Source organism: Dreissena polymorpha, chromosome 8 (assembly GCF_020536995.1).
Source record: "Dreissena polymorpha isolate Duluth1 chromosome 8, UMN_Dpol_1.0, whole genome shotgun sequence".
Classification (NCBI taxonomy): Eukaryota; Metazoa; Mollusca; class Bivalvia; order Myida; family Dreissenidae; genus Dreissena; species Dreissena polymorpha.
Genome location: NC_068362.1, coordinates 85906878 through 85934162, shown reverse-complemented (window position 1 = coordinate 85934162; position 27285 = coordinate 85906878). Strand labels below are relative to the sequence as shown.

At 34.5% G+C, this 27285-nt stretch overlaps 2 protein-coding genes and 3 long non-coding RNA genes across 5 annotated transcripts; 2 read left to right on the top strand and 3 right to left on the bottom strand.

The window, feature by feature from the left end:
* Positions 1-404: 404 nt before the first annotated feature.
* Positions 405-24619, bottom strand: LOC127840857 (uncharacterized). The gene is made up of 3 exons (XR_008030591.1): positions 24451-24619; positions 13573-13636; positions 405-2758 (listed from the first exon to the last, which is right to left on the bottom strand). It is a non-coding gene; the product is annotated as an uncharacterized LOC127840857 (long non-coding RNA).
* On the top strand, positions 15129-20359 carry LOC127840848 (uncharacterized). Its single transcript, XM_052369282.1, has 6 exons — positions 15129-15599; positions 15912-16077; positions 16341-16445; positions 16879-16917; positions 19792-19852; positions 20071-20359. The coding sequence occupies exons 1-6, from the start codon at positions 15372-15374 to the stop codon at positions 20195-20197; spliced, it is 726 nt and encodes a 241-aa protein (XP_052225242.1). The 5' UTR covers positions 15129-15371; the 3' UTR covers positions 20198-20359.
* Positions 17160-19447, bottom strand: LOC127840863 (uncharacterized). The gene is made up of 4 exons (XR_008030604.1): positions 18916-19447; positions 18392-18468; positions 17787-17868; positions 17160-17498 (listed from the first exon to the last, which is right to left on the bottom strand). It is a non-coding gene; the product is annotated as an uncharacterized LOC127840863 (long non-coding RNA).
* On the bottom strand, positions 20328-22478 carry LOC127840851 (putative nuclease HARBI1). The gene is made up of 4 exons (XM_052369286.1): positions 22144-22478; positions 21787-21864; positions 21414-21520; positions 20328-21082 (listed from the first exon to the last, which is right to left on the bottom strand). The coding sequence occupies exons 1-4, from the start codon at positions 22295-22297 to the stop codon at positions 20888-20890; spliced, it is 534 nt and encodes a 177-aa protein (XP_052225246.1). The 5' UTR covers positions 22298-22478; the 3' UTR covers positions 20328-20887.
* Positions 24620-24771: 152 nt separating the features above from the next.
* On the top strand, positions 24772-27051 carry LOC127840862 (uncharacterized). Its single transcript, XR_008030603.1, has 4 exons — positions 24772-25295; positions 25743-25819; positions 26343-26424; positions 26713-27051. It is a non-coding gene; the product is annotated as an uncharacterized LOC127840862 (long non-coding RNA).
* Positions 27052-27285: the final 234 nt, after the last annotated feature.

Genomic DNA, 27285 nt, shown 5'->3' with positions numbered 1-27285 from the left:
TTCGCCTAAAATACGAGATTTAAACGTGTTCCAATTGGTCCATACATTCAACGGTCATTTTCGAGTCGTAACCCAGGCCACGTGGTGAACAATTTAGACTGGTTATTTACTTTTGGCACACGTCATGCTGATGTGTTTACAGCTGAAGTAAACCAATCGACGTACGCGGCTTGCATTTCCGGAATAAACATCGTTTTACTTTGTAACCTTGTTTGTGTGTTTATTTCCAAAGTTGTAAGTCCCTACGCGCATAAGGCTGCATATTGCTTAAATACGTAGCTGGAGCGAAACCTGGCAAGAAACTTCCCACTACTGATCGTAAGTCAACAAATGACTATGAAAAATCACGGAAACGTGAATTTCAAGAAGAGTGGTTAAAAAATCAGTAATAAAGGAGAAGCTACTTCTGTAAGACAGAGTTTAATAAGCTACGCTTAAAAACACAGCATAAGAAAAAAGTCAACATGTATGATAAAAGTATGCCATCTATGCCTTCACTTGTCAAGTAAACTTCTGGAAAATAACTATCAGGTTGCTTGTTTTACAGGATATGGTTTTTGACAAAGAGGATCTCCAGGATTGCAGTGATGATGAGATGAACGAAGAAGTTGTTTATCACATGTTAAAGACTTATAATTAATAAAGTACATAATTACATTGACTTGTTGTATTGTGTTGCAATTGTTTTTGCAATAGGCTTTACAGTTAACATACCCTGGATACAATTATACTTTTAACAGATTATCTGCTATTGATGAAACCCTTTACCAGGGTGTATATTTTAACAAATTTACTTTGGGCTAGTAATTTTGCTGCTGGGCTACTTGCCTTTACCATTCCAGTAGCCCGAATGGCTAGTGGATAAAATGAACTATCGTGAAAACTGAATAAATATATTTGAATACATTGTAGTTTGTATTTGAATTCAGAAAGAGGGTTATAGGCCTGCTTTTAATAACAAAGTTCATTATTTTTTTAAATTAAAATAAGCTGATAAGTCTTGCTTTGACTTGAACTCTATTGAATTATAATAATTACAATACAAATATTAAATGCTTTATGAAAGATTTAAAGATATGACAATAACTTGTTGCTTCTTATGTATTGGTCTTCAACTTAATAATTCTGTACAGGCCCCCAGTCACTGTGTAATGATAATATTTCTGTTACTAGTATGTCTGCATACATTTAAATAATAAAAAAAAATCAAATAAAGTGATAATACTTTATAGTTATTGGTTAAAAACAAGCACAATGCAATGCACTTCATGTACTCCAGGTAATCCAACTTGAATTCAAATAAATGTAAATTTTTGTATTTTCTTCCATCATTAATTTTTTTTTCAATAAACAAGTATTCAGAATAACAGTCTTCATATTAAGACATATGAACAGAAAAAAATTGATCTGATTTTCAGATAAGACCTTTTTGCATAAAAAACAAAATCAAACATTACAAGATCTTAAACGCAAAACAGTCGTATCTTGATATTTTACAAATATCTCCGATTACAATAATGCCAATAGAAGTATATATTGTGAACTTTAAATAAACGTACAATAACTACATTCATGCAAATTATTTTTTTATTACTGAAACAAATTAATAACTTATTATTTTTTTTTGTCGTACTGAAAAGTTTTCAAAAAGTCAGTTACGACTGTTTTGCGCTAAGCCCGCGATATTGCTAGTTCTAGTTACGGTGAACTTGAACTGACTTGTCATTTTTGCACTCCCACGTTAAATTAGCAGGTAAACAGCCTCCACACACAGTTGAAGGAACATATCTGCATCCTGTATTGCATTCATTTAGCAGAAACTGTTATATAATAACAGTGATCTTGCCACGGACCCAACTGTCACAAAGTTCTAGGTACCCATGTAAGCTTGCGGAAGTTTCATCAAGATTAATGTCTTAAAGAAGTTTCTTATCATCTTAATAGCTTTCTTGAAAAGGACGAGGAGAACCACTGTTTTAGCGGGAACTTAATGACAAGTCTCTCACAGCATTTTTACAATGCATGGCTCTTTATTGACTTAACAAGTATTCCACAGAAAAGATAACCAGACAGTTATTAATGCATTTCAGGTTGTTATTTGAATAAGTGGTAAATGGGAATTAAAAGAAAAACACAACAATCATGCAGGGCCCCTTTCTTCAATAGCAGTAAGAGAATAAACATAATCACGTCTCAATATTAAATGTCGAGGTTCTGCCTGATTAATATTTGTTTCCATTGCTATATGTTTTCAATTAACTACTAGACCGGATACAGTGTTTTTTTCAAAACTGTATATGCTATTGAGCTATAACAAAGAACTATAACAAACTAGATAAATAGTCAAACACGCAAAATGCTGTTAATTGTTTCTAACATAAGTTTCCGTCAGAACTCACAAGTACTTAACAGTATAAACAGAGGGCTTTGAAACACATACAAATCCGTAACAACACGCAGTGTCACTCATAATATGAGACGCACTCGTATGTAACCTCCAGATATTTATAAGTATCACCACACGGGTCGCCCAATATGTGATTTTTGGCAATGAGGTGGCACAACTGCTTCCCTTGGCACAGTTTTTTCACGAATTCAGTGGAGGTTTTCGATTTACAGTTTGTCCGCTTGTTCGCGCGATGAGGGCAGATGTCTTTACGTGTACGACCGTATATGGCTGTATCAATTTCAAGGACCAGATCCTCTGGGCATGATAGATACATCGAAGAATGCTCACATATTATTGAGCTCGAATTCGCTGAAAATGATGAAATAATGTTTTATATCCCAAGACTATGTTGTCAGTCAACATAAATAATGACCGCCAGGACAAATTAGGCGTTTTAATATTTAAAGAAGTTGATGAGATATATGTTAAAATATAAGAAACATTGCCATGCATGTTTATTAAATATTTAACTCTCATTTAAAATTTTAAATAATCATCTCAAAAATGGTCTGTTTGGTGACTTTCTTAACAATATGTATGCACAAAATCACAACAACCACCATTATAACTGAAGTTATTTGCCAGAAATATTTTATCGATTTTTACCAATAGTGAATATGAGCATCTTCCCACAAATATCATCCCAAGCTAGTTTCATGTGATATGGCACTTAACTGCCTATTTTTGTTATATCGATTGCCCTATCGTTAAGTTGAAATCAGTCGAAAACTGTACACACGAGGTCAGGTTTAACTTTATCGCTAATGTTGAAGTGTTATTGGAATTTTTTCCCGCGTAATCTTCATAAGAACTTTTGAAGATTATCAAAATATTTTATAGGTGAATGGCATTAACCAACGCTTTAAAAATCATTCAGTGTTTTTTTTCACAAATAGGGGAATAGTGACAGGGCCCGTCCAAAGTGGAAAAACGCGTCGTTTTTTATGAAAAGGGGAAATTAAAAATTCACTTTTTTATATGTTATGATATGTATTATATGAATACATATGTATGTATGAATGTACTATTCACAGCTGAATTTCTCTGTCATTTTTCTTAAATATATATCAATAATTTTTTCAACATTAGTTTCAGACAGTTCAGCTTTCATGCACAGTCTCAGTTTTCCTAGCCATTTTGAGTCTAATTGGGATTTGTTAATCGATAAAATGGCAAATTTGAGCATTTTTTATCAATAAAATGGACCAAAGTGGAATTTTTTATCAACAAATATTGACACAATATAGTCTAGATGCATAAGGTCTTTTCCTGGCCATTTTGGGAAAAATGAAATTCATATGAAAAGTCCGCTGCATGATGTGGGAAAAACTAATTTAATATAACTCTTAATAAAATCATATTAGTTTGTTATATACTTTGTTAGTTGTTTATGAAATTAATTTGAGATATGTTTTTTCTAAAAAAACTTTTTTTTTAACTTCTGGAGGGGATTTTTTCTACAAAATTGGGGAAAAACATATACTCTTTTTTGAGGGGAATGGGGCCGAATATCGGCCCAGAAATTGCCATAAAAACACTGTCATTGATTTGGTAACCATTGCAACTTCAACAGAATTCTGGGCCTACAAACATACATACTGCCATGCAAATGAATATGTTTACCAACAGTGCATTGGTGTATTAACTCGTGTAGCCAAAATCTCAAAGTCCATGCTATGTGTTGATAAAAAGATGTTCATTTAGCCTTCATAAGCATGAGAAGTGTTTTGATATAATTGTTTAAATTTATTATTTTTTCAATAAATTACTTACTTAAATTTGTCTAAAAGGTAAAAGACCGCATGTAAATCTGTTTGCGAAGTTCAAATATTTGATTTTTTTAACATGTAATTAAAAAGAATCAATAGTGTCTCGGTGTTCTTAACAAGTGTTTTATTCAAGTGTCGGTTGGTGGACTTGTAAGGTCGATAAAACAATGTAAAAATGAACAGTGAACTTTGATATAAATGTAGACTTTTTTTCTAAAAATACAGACTGAAAACAATTGTGTTTCGTTCATTGCCATAGTAATGTTAAAAAATCACGGTCATGTGTACACATTGTAAAATCATTTCAATATTAAAACTGTTTCATACAGCGACTTGTTTTTTTTATCAAGGTAAATTGAACGCTTATGCGATAGCGGTTTTTGACGATATTTCTCGCGCGATTACTAACATTTTATTTAGTTTTATTATCTGTGTATTCAAAAGCTTTAAATACCGTGTAATGATAAAAAATAATGAAGTTATTGATATGCCGAAATCGATTTTAAACTGGTATCGATGGGAAACTACTTATAATTGTTAACCAACATATTAAATCTTGTGTTAACTATTGCTTTTCTTATTCCGAATAGTTCAATTACGCTGATGGTTTACGGCCAGTAAAGGTTATGTCGCCACTATTGTTTTCAATATTTGTTGAAGATTTAAAGCTTTATTTGCAGTACATTATTGATGCAGGCTGAAGTATTGGATATTTTATTGTGATTTTGTTGCTGTTTTCTGATGATATTGCTATTAAAGGTAAAACTCCTGATGAAACTCAGAGATATTTATATCTTTTGTATTCATATTCATTTATTGTTGTACGTGGGGTATAAGTGTTACTATAGCGAAAACGAAAATAGTTCGAAAACGTGGGGCGCTATTAGCAAACGAAAAATGGACCTATAATAGCCAACCAATTGAAGTTGTTGATGATTTTAGCTAGCTAGGCACTGTATTTAATTACACTTACAGCGTTTGTAAAACATTGAACATATCAATGGAAAGGCATTAAAATCCTTAAATATTATATTTTGCAAATGCAACGGCTTCGACCGTTTACACAAAATATTTGTCAACTATTCGATGCATTTGTAACACCATTACTTAACTATTCTTGTGAAGTTATACCAAATCAAAGGAGCTAGAAAGAATTCACCTTAACTTTTGTGAACAACTATTACGATTTAAAAGCAATACTCGTTCTGCTGAGTCGTTGGTGAGCTGGGCAGATGTACAGTTCATATCCATAGATACATAAGAATAATAAAATATTGGTTTAAAATCAAAGACAGCGACAATATTATATTAAATGTTGTTTATAAAGAGTCTTTTAAAGACTGTATTAACGGGTAGAGAAATTGGGTAACAAATGTTAAAAAATCTCTTAAATGATCATGGGTTCGCCTACGTGTTCGAAAATTATCAGTATGTTAACAAAAACGTATTCCTATCTGGATTTAATTGCAGAGTCAAATATTGATTTAAAAAAGATTGTGAACACTCACTTTGATGTCCTTTTTAATGTTGTACAAAGAATTTGTAAATAACGTTTAAATATGAAAAATATCTTGATGTCTTACCTAAAAGTCTCTATTTATGTCCCTCAGTCTATACTGGGGGACATATTGTTTTTACCCTGAATGTTGGTTTGTTTGTTGGATTGTTTGCGTCAAACTTTAACATTTGCCATAACTTTTGCAATATTGAAGATAGCAACTTCATATTTGGCATGCATGTGTATCTCATGCAGCTGCACATTTTGAGTGGTGACTGAAAGGTAAATGTCAAGGTCATCCTTCAAGGGCAAAGATATGGGGGACATAGTATTTCACAAACACATCTTGTTTTAATATATTGTTTTTGTATGTCTAGTCATCTATTGATTTAAGAATCCAAACAGGTAGGTTCAGTACTAATCGCATTGCTAGGAAAGAAAGATATTGTATCTATTGTCGCTCACATGATATAGACGAATATCATTTAATGTTAATATAGAGCACCGTCGGGTATTATCGACCTGCTGGTATTATCGACCCTGTTACAAGTAATGAAATGTTAAAGTGATGCAAGCATTAATTCTACGTCATCATAGTTTAAACTGTATGATGTCATCGATGACGCATTTACAACTGGTTTAACTACCACTTCGGTTTGTTTACAACGGACAGCTTCTCGCATCGATTTTTTGGCGCGTTTATTAAACAGCGGTTTAAAGGTAGGTACCGCACGTTTGATCGTTTTATGAAATGCATGTTACGTGTTCAAATGAAATGAATGAATAACCGATAAATGATTCGTTGTTAAGGGTTACAACAGCAAAAAAAAAAATAAATTTAAAACGTTGTTTTATACAGTTTACGGGGTCGATATTGACAGACTTTTGATAAAAAAGAGTCTAATTTCGACCCCCCTCCGTCAACACCAACAAATAAGTCAAACAACAAAAATGCATCGGGGTTTTATGTAATAAAATAAATATTTCATTTTTTTAGACATGTCAACCCAAATTCACGCAAGAAAACGCATTAAGTACACCCCGGAATCAATGGCTATGGCATTGGAAATGGTGCGCAGCGGTAAGATGGGTCGGAAGGCAGCTGCAAAGGCCTATGGCGTTCCGAAAATAACACTTTTAGACAAGCTTTCGGAACGAGTTCCAGAAGAACCGACGCGTGTCGGGCGGAAAACGGTGGTGACAGGCGAGGAAGAAAAGCACCTAGTGAAATACGCGAATCGGATGTGCGAAATCGGCTATCCGTTAACGAGAAAAGAATTTCTCTCGCAAGTACAGCGCGTGCTAATCGTTGACGGTCGTGAAAATCCATTCAAAAACAATCTTCCCGGTAAAGATTGGTTTTCCGGGTTTCTTCGACGACACGTTCACGGGTGTTGAAAACTACTTAAAAAAAGAAATCCCAGACTACGAAGATCTTCTTAAAAATCCACAGAGAATTGTCAATGCGGATGAAACTGGGTTTCCGCTGGCAGTCAATGCTGGTAGGGTTCTAGCGCCCACTGGAGCCCGTCATGTGTATCAAGTGGTGACCTCTAACAAGACCCAGATCAACGTTATGGCAGCTTTCAATGCCTTTGGGTAATATCTGCCACCAATGATTTTATTCCCAGGGGAGCAAATTCGAGACATCGGTCTTTCAGGTTTCCCAGAGGCCACTTACGCCGCGACGCCGAATGGCTGGATGGATTCCGCGACTTTTGTAAGTTTCTTACAAACTCTTAAAACATTTGCCACAGAGCGGAAAATTGAAATGCCGGTCTCACTTTTTGTTGACGGTCATTCAACACACATGACACTGGAAGCTGCGGAGTTGTGTGAACAAAATAAAATAATTCTGTATTGCTTACTGCCAAATCTACGCACATTATCCAAGCTGCCGACATCGGTTTATTTTCGCCCATGAAATCCGCGTGGCACGCTGCAATGAAGCAATGGCAGATGCAGAACGTTGGCCAAGCCATGACAAAGAAGGACTTTCCGGCTGTGTTTTCCGAAACATGGAAGCAAGTCGCCACTTTTCAAAATGCGGCAAATGGCCTCCGACGATCCGGACTGTTCCCACTAATTGCGGATGGTATTGATACAACAAAACTGGGTCCATCAGCACTTGCTCCGATCGAAAACAGCACGCATGTGGCTAAAGAGAACGAAGCAGTAGCATCTGCGATTGATGTTCAACCGGAAATGAACCGAAATACAGAGGCGAATGCGGACAATAGATTGGTCTCGGCGGTTCATGAAAATTGTCAAGAACCAAGACCCTCGGTGTCTGCTGCTTTTCAGCTGTTGACACTTCCTGTTGCTAAGTTTAAAAAGCCAGTCAGCCAAGTGCGACAGAAACTGCCGAAAGCCATTTCAGGGCAGGACGAGCTTCAGATGCTGAGAGAGCGGGAAGAATCGAAGAAGAGGGAGGCTGAAGCAAAAGAGGAACGTAAGAAAGCCCCTGAGTTGAAAAAGAAGCAAAAGAAAGAAGAAAAGGATCGGAAGAAAAAAGAAAAACAAACCAAGCGGGAACGTGGCAAGAAATTCAAGAAAATCGCCAGTGATTCAGAAAGCGACGATTCAACGACCAGCATTCCATTCATGGACAACGATAGCGATGACTATGAGGAAAGTTTTTACGAAGTGTGTCCACTATGCGAACAAATAAAATCAAAGGATAGTCCTGAAGATTCCTGGGTTTGCTGTGAATTGTGCAGTCACTGGTGGCACGCCGTGTGTTCGGGTTCGCAGGATTTTGTGCAGGATGCTTTTGTGTGCCCAAAATGTTGTGAATAGACCGTGTTATTTGTATGATTTGTTTTTATTGGTTTAGATTAGTTAATAATTTCAAAATACAAACAAATATATTCATTTATAATGTGTAGTTCCTTTCCAACATAGGAAGTTGTTACTGCCATGTGTGAAATATTTTGCGCTATAACACTATTTTGTATAAGGGTAATTGATTTATTGTTGGATAATTAGTATTTGTGTTAAGCTGTTATTAAAATTTAATCAATTAGTTATTACGTAAAACATGTGTTGATAATAAATTCTTTATTACATAAACCTAACGTTTATGACGTAAAATAGCCTTTGTGACATCCCAGTTCTATTAGCGGGTCGATAATAGCCGACGTGGGTCGATAATAGCAGACGGTGATCAAGTAAGAATTTTATACATTACCAAAATAGTCAGTATAATACAGTAAATTCCATTGGTCATATTTAGCCAATCAAATGAGCAGTTTATGTATAAATGTTTACAAAGAAGACTGTTGCAAGTAGCACACAGTACCACAGAAAATCGCTTAAAGGGTCGATAATACCCGACGGTGCTCTACCTTGTTATAGCGATATCAGGAAAAATACTTAAAATCTTATTATTTGAAACGACCACAGCGCCCTCACACTACTTTGGGGGAAGGGGTTCGCAGCCCTTAGGAGGGGGAATTTTTAATAAATGGGGGAATTTTTATAAAAACAAACAAACTGTGTTTTACTGTTATAAACATATATTTCTATATATGTTACTGTCTATAGGACAAAAAGGTGGACTTTTACTCAATCTATATAACAGATATTTTTACCAAAACAAACACTGGTTAGTCACACAAGTTATAAGACACTTCATTTAAAAAAAAAATAATTTTTTTTGAAATTGGGAATTTTTATATAATTTCGGTTTGGGATCGGGTCCGTTTACTTTGGGAGTGCCTCCGTTTTCCGGAGGCGCAGACAGTGCTGAAAAACCCCTGTAATTTATATGATTTTGAATTATTATAAAGAGTTATATCAAATTAGTTTTTTCCAATTCAGTGGACTTTTCACATGAATTGCATTTTTTTTCCATAAATGGCCAGGAAAAGGCCTGATGTATCTATATTGTGTCAATTTTTATTGATAAAAACATTCCAATTTGGTCCATTTTATTGATACAAAATTCACAAATTTGCCATTTTATGGATTTAAAAAATCCCAATTACACTCAAAATGGCTAGGAAAACTGAGATTGAATGTGCAGAAAGGCTGAACTGTTTGCAACTAATGTTGAAAAAAAATCATTGATATATATATATCATATTTAAGAAAAAGGACAGAGACATTAAGCTGTGAATATTACAAAATCATTGATATATATATTTACGAAAAAGGACAGAGACATTAAGCTGTGAACATTACAATGTAATATTCACAGCTTAATGTCTCTGTCCTTTTTCTTAAATATATATCAGTGATTTTTTCAACATTAGTTTCAAACAATTCAGCCTTCCTGCATTCGTACATACTTGTGTTTTCATATTATAAATATAATTACATATGAAAGAGTGATTTTTTTATTTTCCCCTTTTCCTATAAAACGACGCGTTTCCCCTTTGGACTAGCCCGTCACCATTCCGCAATAGGTGAAAAAACACTGCTATCGATTGGCGATGATAAAAAGCCAAAAGACCGTTCGAAAATAAACCAACAACAAGATTTGAATATCAGTGAAACTGATGGATGCTCCCCGATGATGCGCTTTGTCAATCTATGTGTTAATAACCACCTAAAAAATCTATTATTAGCCTCGGTGACCTTTACCTTGACCCCAGTGACCTCAATCCTTATCAAATGGTAGAGGTCTATGCGAGGTACCTTCATCCCAAATATGAAAGAGATCGGTAAAGTATTGAAGGCGCTATGAGAAACTGTAAAAAAAAGTGTGACGGAAATCTATTATTAGCCTCGGTGACCTTGACCTTGAACCCAGTGACCTTAAACCTCATCAAAAGGTAGAGGTCCATGCAAGGTGCCTACATGTCAAATATGAAAGAGATCGGTTAAGTATTGAAGGCGCTATGAGAAACTGTAACAAAAGTGTGATGGAATATCTATTATTAGCCTCAGTGACCTTGACCCCAGTGACCTCAACCTCATCAAAAGGTAGAGGTCTATGCAAGGTAACTACATGCCAAATATGTCAGAGATCGGTAAAATAGTGAAGTCGCTATGAGAAACTGTAACAAAAGTGTGACGTACGGAAGTACAGCTAATAATGTGGCAACTAATTTTATGCTCCGCCGAAATTTTATTTCGGGGAGCATAAAAATCAATTAACGTATTTCCGAGGTAAATGTTTACATGTCATGACACCGCCTAGATTACTCCCATAATAATCCGACAATGTCACATTCATAACTAAATTCAGTGTTCAGTTCCAGAAGGCCAGATTTTAGGGCCTTCATTTGAGCCGCGTTCTGTGAAAACGGGGCTTAATGCATGTGCGTGAAGTGTCGTCCCAGATTAGCATGTGCTGTGCAGTCCGCACAGGCTAATCAGGGACGAAACTTTCGCCAAAATTTGATTTTTGCTAAGAAGAGACTTATTTTAACGAAAATGTCATAAAAACGGAAAGTGTCGTCCCTGATTAGCCTGTGCGGACTGCACAGGCTAATCTGGGACGACGCTTTACGCACATGCATCAGCCTAGTTTTCTCAGAACGCGACTCATTTTCATCACATTCACGCGCGTGTGCAGGCTTCCTGAAAAGTCCCAAAAAGTGCCTGTCAACCGGACAGGCTGATGGAAAATTTAGCCTGTCCGGACAAAAATTCACCTGACCAAAATGCGTGAGTTTATAACTGAAGAATTAAGTAAATTAAAACTCATAGTTATTGCTATGTGCAGCCTATAAGTACACTCAATAAAGTAAATCAAAACGCTTGTGTGATCTCAGTGTTTTTTTTATGGCAATTTCGGGGCCGATATTCGGCCCCATTCCCCTCAAAAAAGAGTATATATTTTTCCCCGATTTTGTAGAAAAAATCCCCTCCAGAATTTAAAAAAAAAAAAAATTTTTTTTTTTTTTTTTTTTTTTTTTAGAAAGAACTCTCTTATGATAAATATTCATTTCATAACAATTAACAAAGTCTATAACAAATTAATAATATTATATGATTTTGACTTATTATAAAGGGTTACATTAAATTAGTATTTCCCAAATCAGTGTACTTTCCATATGAATTTCATGCTTTTCCCAAAATGGCCAGGAAAAGGCCTGATGTATCTTTATATTTTGTGTCTATATTTGATGATAAAAACATTCCAATTTGGTCCATTTTATTGATGAAAAAATGCTCACATTTGCCTTTTTATCGATTAGAAAGTCCCAATTAAACTCAAAATGGCTAGGAAAACTGAGACTGTGCATGAAGGCTTAACTGTCTGAAACTAATGTTGAACAAATCATTGGTATATATTTTAGTAAAAAGGACAGAGAAATTCAGCTGTGAATATTACATTCATACATACATGTGTATTCATATAATAAATTTCGGAACATATAAAAGAGTGAATTTTTAATTTTCCCCTTTTCCTAAAAAACGACGCGTTTTTCACCTTTGGACGGGCCCCGCCACCATTCCCCTATTTGTGAAAAAAAACACTGGATCTAGTGATTACGGTGAATGATGGACAACAGCTTTAAACTGTAGTCAGACTCAAACTAAATCACATAGCACGATTGGTGTTGCCATTGAAGAACTTTAGCAACTACATTTTTTTTCAGGTGTAGTTTTTTGTTATAACCTTTGTAATTAGATAGATGGTAATATGTCGGACCAATGAAATTGACCTTTTTAAAAAAACAACGTTTCAAAGGGAGAGCACTCTTAAGAACTAGTGACGCGTTAGTGTTCTTACTGACAAAAAGGCTTGAAATTCACAAAAAGAATGATTCAAATTTTTTTTCCGATCTTTTGGCAAGTATTAGAATTTTCTTTATTTAGTCATATTTTTTTGGCCTGTCACAAGGACCGGCGATATTAAAAACTTCGCCGGACCGTTAAGAATTTTGCCGGACAAGACCAGCGGTCCGGCCTTTTCAGGAAGCCTGTTGTGTATTGCAATAAACAATATCAAAGATTGACGGGACGGGTTTACGGCAGAGTTGTTTGTTTTGCACTGCGAGTGGCTCAATAAGATTTGTCTGGTGTTTCATAATGTTCTCTTTTACACGACCCGGTCGTACCGAATTCAGATTTTTTAATTAATTTGCAAAGTAAATTTTGAAAGAAAAAAATCCACCATTTGGGGAACGGGGCCGGGTCCCTTTGAATTGAGAAAATTCGCGGCGTTTTGACTAAAATTGGGAAATTAAGTGTTGTTGCTGTTAAGCTAAAAATGTTTCAAATTGAGAATAGAAGTTTTTTTCAGTATTATTTTTAATAAGGTTTAACTGATATGGCTGGATGGGAGAGTAACACCATTTTGAAATCTAAAACAAAATGTGTTTGTGAAACACTATGTCCCCATATATTTGACCTTGAAGGATGACCCTGACCTTTACCTTTCACCACTCAAAATGTGCAGCTCCATGAGACACACTTGCATGCCAAATATCAAGTTGGTATCTTCAATTTTGCAAAAGTGTACATTAAATGAGCGATTTTGACCCATTCATTTGACCTTTGACCTTGAATGATGACCTTGGCCTTTCAGCACTCAAAATGTGCAACTCCATGAGATACACATGCATGCTAAATATGAAGTTGCTTCAATATTGCAATTTGCCAAAAGTTATGGCATATGTTAAAGTTTGACGCAAACAAACCAACAGACAGGGCAAAAACAATATGTCCCCCACTATAGTGGTGGGGGACATAAAAAAAATTGAAACCTTTCAATTTGGGATATGTAGGTCCCGTTGGGGAAAATATATTCATTTTTCATTTAGAATGGGACCGAATACCGGACCCTATTCTTAACGAAAACACACACACACACTGTAATCATAATATTATTGCGTCTTGAATTAGATTGAGGATAAAGGAGGCTTTTGTGCTGGTAGTGCACCTTCAGCGATACATACCTTGGCTTATGCACACTGCGTACACGAGAAACCAAGCGAATAAGTAGACAGCTCGCATGTTTGCCTGCAAAACATAGTTAAAAAAAAGTGATTAGAATAGTCAGATTGAAAAGATAATGCAAAATAATCATACGCTAATAAAGAAAAGACTTACTCGGACATAAATTGAATTTAGCAGTAGCAGGGCCTTTTTTCTTTATTTGGGGAAAGTTGCTGGCCTTCTATGTTGCGGAGGGGGGGGGGGGGGGGGGGCTGAAATTTGGGCGAAATTGCATCATTTCTTTTGGGCGAGGGGCCTATATAAAGCCCTTGTTAAATGGGGGAAAAAAGCCCTGAGTCGCCTAGGAAGATAAACAATAGAATGATACTGAGCATGTATTGACATTTATTGTAAAATATTATCTGAATGTGCTGCAAATAGTTTAACTTGATATTACCCCAGGGCCTTTTCAGTATAATATTCATTTAGCGCATATTATGCGCTTAATAAATAAAAATCTGGAAAATTTCAAAGTTACGTGTGATTTTTTTAAAATATATGAATTGTATTTTTGTAACAATGTAATTGTTCGTTAAAACCTTATATCCCATAAAATAAATGTTGATAAGGCACAATTTAACAGGGGTTCTGAAATATGCTGTCTGAGTCGTCAATATCCCCTTCCGGACAAGCAATTTTTGAATGCTGGCTTGTCCAGGGACAAGAATAATTTCCGTGGTTAATTTTTTTCTAGAACGAAACTACTCTATTTTCCGAAAATCAAAGTTAATTTAAATAGCAGCTAAGCTTATGAATGATCCACACTTTTTCAACTGGAGGTAGGTTCGTGTCCGTGGACAAGTAGACTCTTTAAATATTTCAGAACCCCTGAATTATTATATTGCCAAAAAGATTGTCACGAAAATACCAACAGCTAAAAGTTACATTTACTAAAGTCTTTAATTTGTACAAAATGACAATCACTCACTGCGCATGCTATGTTGATCATATAGCCTAGGGTATTTTCGACGGTAATAATCAACTCTACATCATCTTTTTCAAATTTCATAGGGATTTACAAGAACGTATCCAGTGTTTTTTCAATCCTAATTTGATTCCGGTAGGGGGACCCATTCCCAATGGAAAAAGTGCAATCGTCCTTTGGAGATAATTGACATGTTTAGAATAATAAAAAAATCTGGGCTAAAAATCAAACCTGAATACTTTTAAGAACAGATTGGACAATACATGGGCGAAATAAGAGATGTGTTTGTCAGAAACACAATGCACCCTATTGCGCCGCTTTGAAGCAATATATTTGACCTTTGACATTGAAGGATGACCCTGACCTTTCACCACTTAAAATGTGCAGCTCCATGAGATACACATGCATGCCAATTTGCCAAATATCAAGTTGTTATCTTCAATAATGCAAAAGTTATTGCAAAACTTTAACCAGGGTTAAAGTTTTGGGACACACACAATGCATGAATGACAGACCGAAGGGCCAAAAACAATATGCCCCCGATCTTTCGATCCGGGGAAATAAAAATGTACTCAGCTATACCGGAGACTACCTGCAGCCAATTGTATAAACAGTGGTTTAAATTTACTGTGGTAATTTGATTACCGCAGTAATTTGCATGGTTAGGTTACCGCCGTTTATTTTCATTTGTATAAACGATGGTTACTGCGCGGTTACCTAACCATTGAAATTTGTCAACTTACCGCAGTAAAATTACCAACAATGCAATACCGGTACTTAACATGACGTCATTTTCGCGCAAATTGTCAATTTGACAGCCGACGTTTTTGCAAAATGGAAAATGTCAACAAAAGAGCGAAAGCTTTTAACGAGTGCGAAATCGAAGTAATGACAGATTTCATGAAATTGAATATTCACAAACTTAGAATGAATCATGGCTCGGGCGGTCCGGGCATGGTTGCTCGAGTCCGTGAGATTTGGGACGAACTTTTAGCTGGTGTAAACGCATGCGGAAACGGACCGAGGACACTACAACAAATCAAGGAAAAGTGGAGGAACATGGTAAATATAGAATTAGTATGTCTTTTACTAGAAATTTACATCAAATATACACCATTTCCAATTATACGAGGGAAATTGATTTAACGTACGAAAAAATTAAGCGAGCACTGAGGGATATTTCGACCGGTGGTGGGCTCAAACCCTCGACTGCCGTAGTAACGACAGGTTTTTTTCTTCATTTGAGCTAACATCTCACACACGGGTGGCGCAAACTACAATTCATAGATTTCTAATTCACCTAGTAATGGCAGAATATCGAAGAATTTCAAAAGGCGAAATGAAATGTATCCATTTATGTTATATTTATTTTAGACCAAAAACGCTAAAGCCGACGTTTCAAAGGAGCGAAACCATGCTGCCGCTACGGGGGGAGGTCCGCCATTGACTGAAATGTCGCAGACCTCGCAGGCGGTGGCGAGTCTGTTTGCCCACTCGGCATCGTTTCATGGCGTCGTGGACGACGCAGATACCGTCATCGGTATGTTTAATATTGTTTTAAGATTATAGTAATACAACTGAAAGATATTCCCGATATTTCATCTTCATATTTTTACCATAGCCAAAGATAATAAATACTATTATGAAAAAAAAAATCGAATACTCCAAACGATTTCTTCTCTTACCTTGTGTTATTAATTATCCATTGTCAGTGATACATTAGATCCTTTCCAATCATTTTCGAAACAATTTCAGTTATACTCCTAACACATTCACGCATTAATTAAATCCGAATCGTTGTAGCGGTTACTCCTCCATCGCCGGGGTTCCTGGGCCTGCCCATAATGGAGTTATTAACCGCCATGGACATCCCGGATCCCTTCGGTGTGGCGGAAACCTTTCAAGACAGTAAGTACAGACACTTTAAAACTCCATGCTTTAACTTACAGGAACCGAAATACGACTGTCTACTTCGACATCCACAGACTAAATGACGTTGACTTTACACAGCGACTGTTCCAAAATGTTTGGGTGAACTCAATGACTATGCTTTTGAAATGTGCATTGTGTACATTTAAAAAAAGTTGTTCCTTTCCTTATAGTTATATCGAAGATGCACAAATATTCGCCACTTATACGTTTGATGTACACATCTGTTTATCAATGCGGTTTTTAGCAGTAACATGCTAGATAAATGAATATGTGTATTGTATTGTTTATAAAACTTACCCGTGTTATAAATGAGCGATTCCGTAAAGAGCAATATGTAGGGGTCCAATGAGGGAAAACTATTTCCCTTATTTTTTGTTTAAGATAAAGATTTGTTTAATTAAATTTCCAGATACGCCGAGATGCCCGAGAAGCAAGGAAAACTCAAGCGGTAAGTTCTTTCATCAACATAACTCTAAGTCTATAAAGTAATATGTACGAAATAAAAATATATATATTTGTAAATGTTAACAGTGTTTCAATATTTATTGAAATGAATTGTATATATCATAAAATGTAATGCTATAATTACAAATACTTCTTACACTAGTAACAGTACCACTAATAGTACAAGTGCTAGTGCTACCACTACCCCTAAAACTAGCAATAACCACTGATTTTGAAAATTGACATAAACCCAGTAAAATTATACATTTTCTGATAGATATTAGTAAACCATTTCCAAATATGTATGGTTTGTCTATCTTACATTGTCTAAAATAATGTTAGTGAATGCGGAAACATTGAAAAATCCCTTGTGTAAAAATTGTCATTTTTCATTTTTTTCAAAATAGTCAACCTGGGTGTATAATTTGTTTAAAATAATGATTTAAGAACACATTTTTTATCCAAACTTTTAATAATTCATTACAGATACATTTCAGCTATGTTAGATGTCCTTGCAATTGGATGGTCCGGCAGGATTCTGGCCTGAAACACGTTACCCCCCACCAACGCAGGACCCAAACATTCCTGAAATAGACAATAAAAAGTTGATTTTTCTTAAATGCAAATTTGCATGTGATTAAATATCACAGTTGAAATAATGTACAACAAAACAAGAATAAATGTTGAAAAAACAAAAACTGATTTGGTTAGTATTAAAAAAAAACATTATCTAAAACATGTACAACTGCCCCACCCACCAAATACAAATGTGATACCACCTGGTATTTAAGAAAATTTCAAAGTAATATTATTTCTCTTAAACAAAATTTTATTTATGAACTAGCAGTTAAATTGAACAGGAAAAACACTTACGGTTGAATATGCACCCAGTAATCTGAATTCTTATCCAGAATTCTGATATGTCGGTTGATTAGGAATGGCAGCACCAGGAATTCTGAAAGATCGACATTGCATTGCTATATTAAATCTTATATACTTTTGTAAGATGAAACAGAAATACTATTTGTTAGAATAGTTTAACACACACCTATTCAAAAAAAGATAAACATATCATAAAATAATTAAACAAATATTATAATAATTACTGTAAGAAGATTCGAACTCATAAAATGCGAATGTATGTAACAGCTCAATATCTTTAAACAACTTCTTGGATTTAGTAAATAATTGTCGATACATTAATTAAGAGCTTGTTTTCTTCATGAAAGGAACTCCAAAGATGCTGAAATATAATAGTGCACTGCATGCAAATATTAATTAAGTGATACAGACAAACTGAAAGAACAGAACATTTAACCGAAAATGTTTTCTACAAGCTTTTACTGATTCAATGTGTCTTTGCTAAAAAAATCATGCTGAGATCAAAATTAGGCAAATGTAAGGTTTATATTCAGGATATAATTGTTAACCATCAAATTCAATGTCTTCAACATGCAACTGCTTAAAATGTTACTTACCACAGTGTAACTGTGCTCATGTATTTGTGAACCCCCATCATAATCACTGTCAAATAGATCTTTGTCAGTCATGTTCTCTATAAAATAAAAAAATAATAATTTCAATACCGGTATGCACAAAACCTGCAACACATAATAACCGTGTTTAAGCATTGCATTCTCAATTTTGCAAAGGTAAATTTCAAGAACCTAACCTTTATATATAATAATATCCATTTATTTTTTGTATATTAATCATGTAAATGAAATAAGAACTGAAATTAATTATAGCAGTTTTAACACGTTAACAAAACTAATAATGAGATGGTGTGTGAATTATAATGCTCCCTAAATGTATAATCAACTTAAAACTAATAACGTAACTTAGCTTTTAAGTTTATAATTATGATCAATCACAGAAGTTACATTTTACATTTGTTACAAATGAAGACAAGTCCGGTACGAAATGGCGCGGGTACGATCTGGAACAGATTTTATTTGACATAATTAACACAATAATTTAGGTGATTTAAGTGAATTCATACCTGCATCGATACCAGATAAGACAATTTCTCTTCCTGCCAAACAAATACTGTGTTTATCGTACCGATATCCGTAAAACTGCTCAAAAGATCGCTCCCGAATTCACCGTAACAACAATGTAATAATTCCGCGGAAAGGGGAGTAACTCTACTGCACAGGTATAGTGGTGTTGGAAATAAATAAATATATATTATTTCACGCGCATATACCTGATTCAAATGGTTAGGATTTATTAAAAAACACAATAATTGATTAATTAAAAGCTAAATTTCAAGTGAATCTGCCTTCTGTCTGCAAAATATTGGCCTTCGAATTTTTTACTTTCACTTTTGAGCAATGATTTTTTCTTTTCCGGTCATGGAAAGGTCAGATACCGCTTATTTGGACATATCAACTCCCAAATATGCAAATTTTTCATTTGGATTACTTCTTTTATGCTCGTAGTGAAGCGTTAAAAACACCCCACATTTTTCGGTCAACTTTTTGCCTGAACACCGATTGCGCAATAATTTGCATAGCAGGTGCGTGGTTATTGCTACTAAAACTACCGGTACTATGCTACTGCTACTGCTTGTGGTAATACTACTTCTACAGCTACTTCTAGTGCAACTAATACTACTACTGCTACTTCTAGTGCTACTACTACTACTACTACTACTACTACTACTTCTACAGCTACTTCTAGTGCTACTACTACTACTACTACTATGACTGATATTTCTACTTCTACTGCTACTACTCATACTTATGTAACTACTACTATTACTACTACTACTTCCACCACCACCACCACCACATTTTCTTCTGTTTTCCTGTTTTATTCTGTTAAATAACTTAAAATTATAAAATATATTTGGATATTTGTTGTTCCATTCTAGCAACATCTGTTCCATCAGCCTCAACCTCAACCCCACTGCCCAGTGACAGTAGCAGAAAGAGGTAATAATGGGATATGTAAACATGAGAACTATAACTATTGATAAATCAGGAGTATTCTTTTTGTTGAATCATTTTCTTTTTATTGGCAAGTTCATGAAATGTAAATGCTTGATATTATTATGTCTTTTTGTTAAAGCTTCAATTCATTAAAATGTTCATTTAAATGTAAGATCAAGTACATGTACTTTGTGACATACTTTTAAACATTGATCTTTAAGGACTCTCAAAGATGCCCAGTTAGAGGCCCTGGAAAGCCAGGCAGAGATGAGTCGGGAGGGGGCAGCATGTTACCGAAAAGTTGCACGACTTGCAGAGCTATTGATAGAACGCCTTGAAAAACAATGAAAACATTTATTATTTTTGTTAATGTTATTTTACTGTTAAATCTTTTTGTTTGATAGTTTGATTTGTTAATAACAACAACAGTTAATACAATTATAATTTATTTTACTGCATATGTTCATGCATTTTCACCATTTTAATTGCAATAAATATTTCATTTTCCTATACAAAGATGTCCCTGTTTATATACAATCGAAAGCTTGAAGTACACATACATTGCACTATTACTTTATTAAATTAATAAACACAGATGAAAAATGGCAATTGATATCACCCGCCGATACGCGCCAAATAAAGAACAGGGCAGTAACTGTAAAGTAACACAGTGCAGGGCTATAGATATCAGTGAAAATAATTGCAATAAAATTGCATTGCAATTCTCCACACTGATATCTATACACTCATGTCTTTTTTTATGTAGAAATCTCTTTTATCGTATCTTAGATATAGCCCTAAAAAGTTACACCATATAAACAACAAAGGACAATAACTCTTTATTTTAGAATGTTAAGGGTTATCGTTCTTGTTCATGGTATACACCCACGCCTGACAAGTTTATGACAGACAGACAGACGAACAACGCTCAAACTATATCCCTCCGCCTTCGGGATGCAGGGAGATAACAAGAAGAATGAAATTATTATCAATGTAGCACTGTTACATTCAACATGAAAAACATAGTGGAAAAAACACTTAAACAAAATACTGTTCAATCAGTCTATTCCTTACACCACGTCCGTCCATTGGTCCGTCAAAGTTCTGTACGTCCGGTTGTTCGTCAAGGTCGTCTTGAACATCCGGGTTCGGTTCCCCCCACATCCGTCTCATGTTGTGCAGCACAGCGCACGCCAACACTATCCGCGTCACCTTTGCAGGCTTCATTCGAATCTGAAAATGAAATACTTCTAATAATAATTAATAAATAAATAAAATCCTAACTGCAACATTCACATAATATGTGTCGTGTTCTGAGAAAACTGAGCATAATGCATGTGCTAAGTGTCGTCCCATATTAGCCTGTGCAAGGATGTTTATTATGAAATGAAATACCAGTTATTAAGTATAAAACTTCATTAAGGTAATTTTTAAGCTTCCTGCATGAAACATTAATGAATATTGGTAAATTTTAACTGCTTTTGTGTTGACAAAAGACCTTATTCATTCAATTATTAAAGTTTATTATTAAATTTATTATTATTAAATCAAACATTAAATTTACCTCCACATGCAATATATGGAAGGTCCTCTTCCATACACCAAAGCACCTCTCTATAATGTTTCGCGTGCTTATGTGTGCTTGGTTGTACCGTTCTTCGGCTTCATTTCCTGTGATAATGGTAACAATAATGATAATTATAGTTATTCTCATAATTACTAGTATTCATTTTATTATTATTTTCATTTAACCTTTTTGCTTTTTTCCTGTGATAATGGTAACAATAATGATAATTATAGTTATGCTCATAATAATTATTCATTTTATTATTATTTTCATTTAACCTTTTTGCTTTTTTATCAGCATATTAGTATTATTGTCGTTTTTAGTGCATTTAACAAATTATGATATTTAAAAACACAACAACTGATCTTACTTGGATGCAATATGGGTGTCATTAGGAATGGTCGACAGGGATAGCCACTGTCTCCCAACAGCCAACCACGTCCAGGATCTGCATGTAAGATAGATATATAGCAAATCACACATATCACAACACATACATGTTTATTAAATAATTTATTTAATTTTTAATGATATAACATAGTATAACTGTAAGGTATAATGTATTTTAGGATTAAGTACATGACTACATCACAGTCTATCTTTACTTTATTATAAAATACTAGGAGTCTATGGAAGTCACAACATGAACATACTAGTAAAACTCTACCTGTTAAATAAATAAATAACTTTCAACATTATATGAGGTAATACAATTTTTATGCATTACCTTGATGATTTGCATCTAAATGTCTGCCAACGTTGGACATCCTGAAAACGTGGGCATCATGGCAGCTTCCTGGCCAGCAGGCATTCATGCTTGTAAAATTCCCTATTGAAAATGGATTTAAAACATGAGCTAAACATTTTATTCCGTGTATCATAATTAATTTACATAGGAATCTCAGGGTTGTTATTTTGTATAATTATGCTAAAAATGTATGTGAATTTTAATTTTAGCTGAAGTTTTTATAATAGATTAAATAAAACAATGTCTTTTGATAGATTCTGTTACCAGATAACACAATTAAACATATTTTAATAGTTAACAAAGATAACATGTAAAATTTATTTGATTTGCAATTTGTAAATATGTAACTCAAGATTTTTTAACATTAAAATCTTTTGTTTAATTTAATGGATGTCCTCACTATTACTGCATTAGATTTACAATAGATGAACTATTTTTAGAGATTTATCTTGAGTTAAATAAGAGAAAATAATGTTGTTTTAAATGTAAAGCAGCTTTGCAGTAGTCTTAACTGTTAGAATTCTTTTACAAAACAAATAATTAATTTTATATTTCTATCAAATTAGATATATAATGGGCTATTAATTTTCAGAGATAACACTTATAAAATGTGCAATTTCTTTCTCTTGGGAAATTTTATTTTTATGTCTTGTTCAAAGACACAAAAAGTTATTACAATTTTTAATGAAGATTTTTGGTCCAAATTTAAATATTATATTTTGCATGCACCATGAATGATTTATAATTCAATTCTTACAGAGAAATTGTCTTAGTTAATACACATTTGCAATATAAACATATTGTAATATCTACCTCCAATGATAATAAACAATCAAACTATCAAACTAAACCTTAGCTTTCAATATTTAAACATTTTACATATGGGTAAATACAAGATTTTTCAGTGGGTACCCCGTAGGGAACCTCAATGTCCAAAATTTCAATGTACACGAACTGTGTAGTCATGTATATGCATTCAGAGAAAACTGAGTGGATTTAGCGAGTTTTCACACGTTAAGTCGCAGATACAGTCGCATTTTTATAGGAAAGGAAACGGAGTTAAATAAACGTGGATGTGCACATGGACAGCAGTCATTTATGTTTAAAGTGGATAGTATGATTTGTTATTGAAATGTGATGCGATCATTTCGTTTTATGATGTATTGTTTAATATATTAAGACGAAATTCTTGCATTGTGAACATCATTAAAATAATGAAATATGAACTACGTGTTTTGGATAAGATTCCATGGATTTAAAAATTAATGCAGTTTTTCCTGGACATCAATAATACAAATTGGCTTACCGTCTGTCACAAGTTGCCTGTACGTTGATCGAGTGATAGTGTTTCCTGTTGACGTACGCTGCTTCGTCGGGCTGCACGGGTGATAGAAGACGGATGTGGGTTCCGTCTATACAACCAATGACAGAAGGGAATCCCCGAACCCGGAAGAAGTCATTAGTCGCTCGGCGTCGGTCTTCGTCGCTGGTTGGAAATTTAATGAAACGGTCCTTCAGTCCGAAAATAGCGTCAACGACAGCGGTGATAACCCGAGAAACAGTAGCTATGTCAACGCCGAAGGTGTCCCCGATAACCTGAAGAAAATTCCCAGTAGCCAAGAATCGAAGAGTTATAAGTATCTGCTGCCGTGTTGACAGAGACCTGTTTCGTCGCGTCTGTCGTCGTAAAATATGGTCCAAGAGGTCGACAAGTCGGTCAAGGCTCTGGGCAGAAAACCTATACCTTCGGCGCAGTTCGTCGTCATCAAGTCCATTCGTTTGTAAGTCAATTCGTCGAAATCGTCGCTGTCGTCTGTGTCTAAAAAAAGGTACGTCCGCCATGTTGGTCAGTAGTCCGTGTGGTAACCAGCGTCTAACCAGCTCATAGAGGTGGGTTACAAATCACCGCGGTAATAGAGCGGTTACTGGCAACGTCGTTTTTTATACAAACCGCCGAGACGCGGTAACCACAGCGGTTACTGCGATCTTGTGGTTACCTTGTGGTTAAATTGTTTATACAATCGGCTGCCGGTGTAACGAACATGATGTGGCTAATAGATGCTGATCCAGCTTGCGGCCCTAACCGGATATGTATGTATGTATAATCCTTTTTTATCCTATGTATTTCTTTAGTATCGGGGGCTACCACCCCCAAACCCCCGCTTTAAATGGTGAACAACGCACAGGTTTCTCAATTTTACATTTCTGAATCTGATACAGTATTTTCCTATGAACTGCAACAATTTATCAAATGAATATTAATTATTTGTAATAACAAATGCTAACCATTATATCAACAACGGTATGCTTATCCAATTCCTCGCGGAACAAACAACAATCATGAAACAACCTATGAGCACGGTGATGATGAACAACACACAATCTTCGAGATGTATGTTTTAAAAATGAATCGCGCGTTAGAAAACTTGCATCGATAGTATCTATGACGTCATCGGTGAATCATTTTCATTACGTCATAAGTCATAATTTTCCGCCAAAACGCGCTTTGCATTTTTGCGTGAGATGTTTATCTGTCACGCCGGGTATGCGAATACTTCGTTTACGGATGGCACTTCACTAACAGAGAACAACAAATAGCAATAACCACGCACCTGCTATGCAAATTATTGCGCAATCGGTGTTCAGGCAAAAAGTTGACCGAAAAATGTGGGGTGTTTTTAACGCTTCACTACGAGCATAAAAGAAGTAATCCAAATGAAAAATTTGCATATTTGGGAGTTGATATGTCCAAATAAGCGGTATCTGACCTTTCCATGACCGGAAAAGAAAAAATCATTGCTCAAAAGTGAAAGTAAAAAATTCGAAGGCCAATATTTTGCAGACAGAAGGCAGATTCACTTGAAATTTAGCTTTTAATTAATCAATTATTGTGTTTTTTAATAAATCCTAACCATTTGAATCAGGTATATGCGCGTGAAATAATATATATTTATTTATTTCCAACACCACTATACCTGTGCAGTAGAGTTACTCCCCTTTCCGCGGAATTATTACATTGTTGTTACGGTGAATTCGGGAGCGATCTTTTGAGCAGTTTTACGGATATCGGTACGATAAACACAGTATTTGTTTGGCAGGAAGAGAAATTGTCTTATCTGGTATCGATGCAGGTATGAATTCACTTAAATCACCTAAATTATTGTGTTAATTATGTCAAATAAAATCTGTTCCAGATCGTACCCGCGCCATTTCGTACCGGACTTGTCTTCATTTGTAACAAATGTAAAATGTAACTTCTGTGATTGATCATAATTATAAACTTAAAAGCTAAGTTACGTTATTAGTTTTAAGTTGATTATACATTTAGGGAGCATTATAATTCACACACCATCTCATTATTAGTTTTGTTAACGTGTTAAAACTGCTATAATTAATTTCAGTTCTTATTTCATTTACATGATTAATATACAAAAAATAAATGGATATTATTATATATAAAGGTTAGGTTCTTGAAATTTACCTTTGCAAAATTGAGAATGCAATGCTTAAACACGGTTATTATGTGTTGCAGGTTTTGTGCATACCGGTATTGAAATTATTATTTTTTTATTTTATAGAGAACATGACTGACAAAGATCTATTTGACAGTGATTATGATGGGGGTTCACAAATACATGAGCACAGTTACACTGTGGTAAGTAACATTTTAAGCAGTTGCATGTTGAAGACATTGAATTTGATGGTTAACAATTATATCCTGAATATAAACCTTACATTTGCCTAATTTTGATCTCAGCATGATTTTTTTAGCAAAGACACATTGAATCAGTAAAAGCTTGTAGAAAACATTTTCGGTTAAATGTTCTGTTCTTTCAGTTTGTCTGTATCACTTAATTAATATTTGCATGCAGTGCACTATTATATTTCAGCATCTTTGGAGTTCCTTTCATGAAGAAAACAAGCTCTTAATTAATGTATCGACAATTATTTACTAAATCCAAGAAGTTGTTTAAAGATATTGAGCTGTTACATACATTCGCATTTTATGAGTTCGAATCTTCTTACAGTAATTATTATAATATTTGTTTAATTATTTTATGATATGTTTATCTTTTTTTGAATAGGTGTGTGTTAAACTATTCTAACAAATAGTATTTCTGTTTCATCTTACAAAAGTATATAAGATTTAATATAGCAATGCAATGTCGATCTTTCAGAATTCCTGGTGCTGCCATTCCTAATCAACCGACATATCAGAATTCTGGATAAGAATTCAGATTACTGGGTGCATATTCAACCGTAAGTGTTTTTCCTGTTCAATTTAACTGCTAGTTCATAAATAAAATTTTGTTTAAGAGAAATAATATTACTTTGAAATTTTCTTAAATACCAGGTGGTATCACATTTGTATTTGGTGGGTGGGGCAGTTGTACATGTTTTAGATAATGTTTTTTTTTAATACTAACCAAATCAGTTTTTGTTTTTTCAACATTTATTCTTGTTTTGTTGTACATTATTTCAACTGTGATATTTAATCACATGCAAATTTGCATTTAAGAAAAATCAACTTTTTATTGTCTATTTCAGGAATGTTTGGGTCCTGCGTTGGTGGGGGGTAACGTGTTTCAGGCCAGAATCCTGCCGGACCATCCAATTGCAAGGACATCTAACATAGCTGAAATGTATCTGTAATGAATTATTAAAAGTTTGGATAAAAAATGTGTTCTTAAATCATTATTTTAAACAAATTATACACCCAGGTTGACTATTTTGAAAAAAATGAAAAATGACAATTTTTACACAAGGGATTTTTCAATGTTTCCGCATTCACTAACATTATTTTAGACAATGTAAGATAGACAAACCATACATATTTGGAAATGGTTTACTAATATCTATCAGAAAATGTATAATTTTACTGGGTTTATGTCAATTTTCAAAATCAGTGGTTATTGCTACAACAAACGCCACGCGCTAGAGGTAAGTTCCTCTGTTTTATTTAAAGTTATATCCTAAAGATTAGTTTTTAAGACAAGACACATGGTCGAGTTGATAAATGGTGTATCCTTTTGTATTGGGAATACACAATTTCACGGAAGAATGGAACAGTTTTGCCCAAAAAATAGAAAATTTGATCGGAAAACAGCATAAACTGGATGA

Excerpts from the sequence above, each read along its gene's own strand:
- LOC127840848 (XM_052369282.1), top strand. The coding sequence starts at position 15,372 with ATGGAAAATGTCAACAAAAGAGCGAAAGCTTTTAACGAGTGCGAAATC. Across the intron at positions 16,078-16,340 it reads CGACGCAGATACCGTCATCG|CGGTTACTCCTCCATCGCCG; the intron begins GTATGTTTAATA and ends GAATCGTTGTAG. Across the intron at positions 16,918-19,791 it reads AAGCAAGGAAAACTCAAGCG|CAACATCTGTTCCATCAGCC; the intron begins GTAAGTTCTTTC and ends GTTCCATTCTAG.
- LOC127840851 (XM_052369286.1), bottom strand. The coding sequence starts at position 22,297 with ATGATACACGGAATAAAATGTTTAGCTCATGTTTTAAATCCATTTTCA. Across the intron at positions 21,865-22,143 it reads TTTAGATGCAAATCATCAAG|ATCCTGGACGTGGTTGGCTG; the intron begins GTAATGCATAAA and ends TCTTACATGCAG. Across the intron at positions 21,521-21,786 it reads GACACCCATATTGCATCCAA|GAAATGAAGCCGAAGAACGG; the intron begins GTAAGATCAGTT and ends CCATTATCACAG.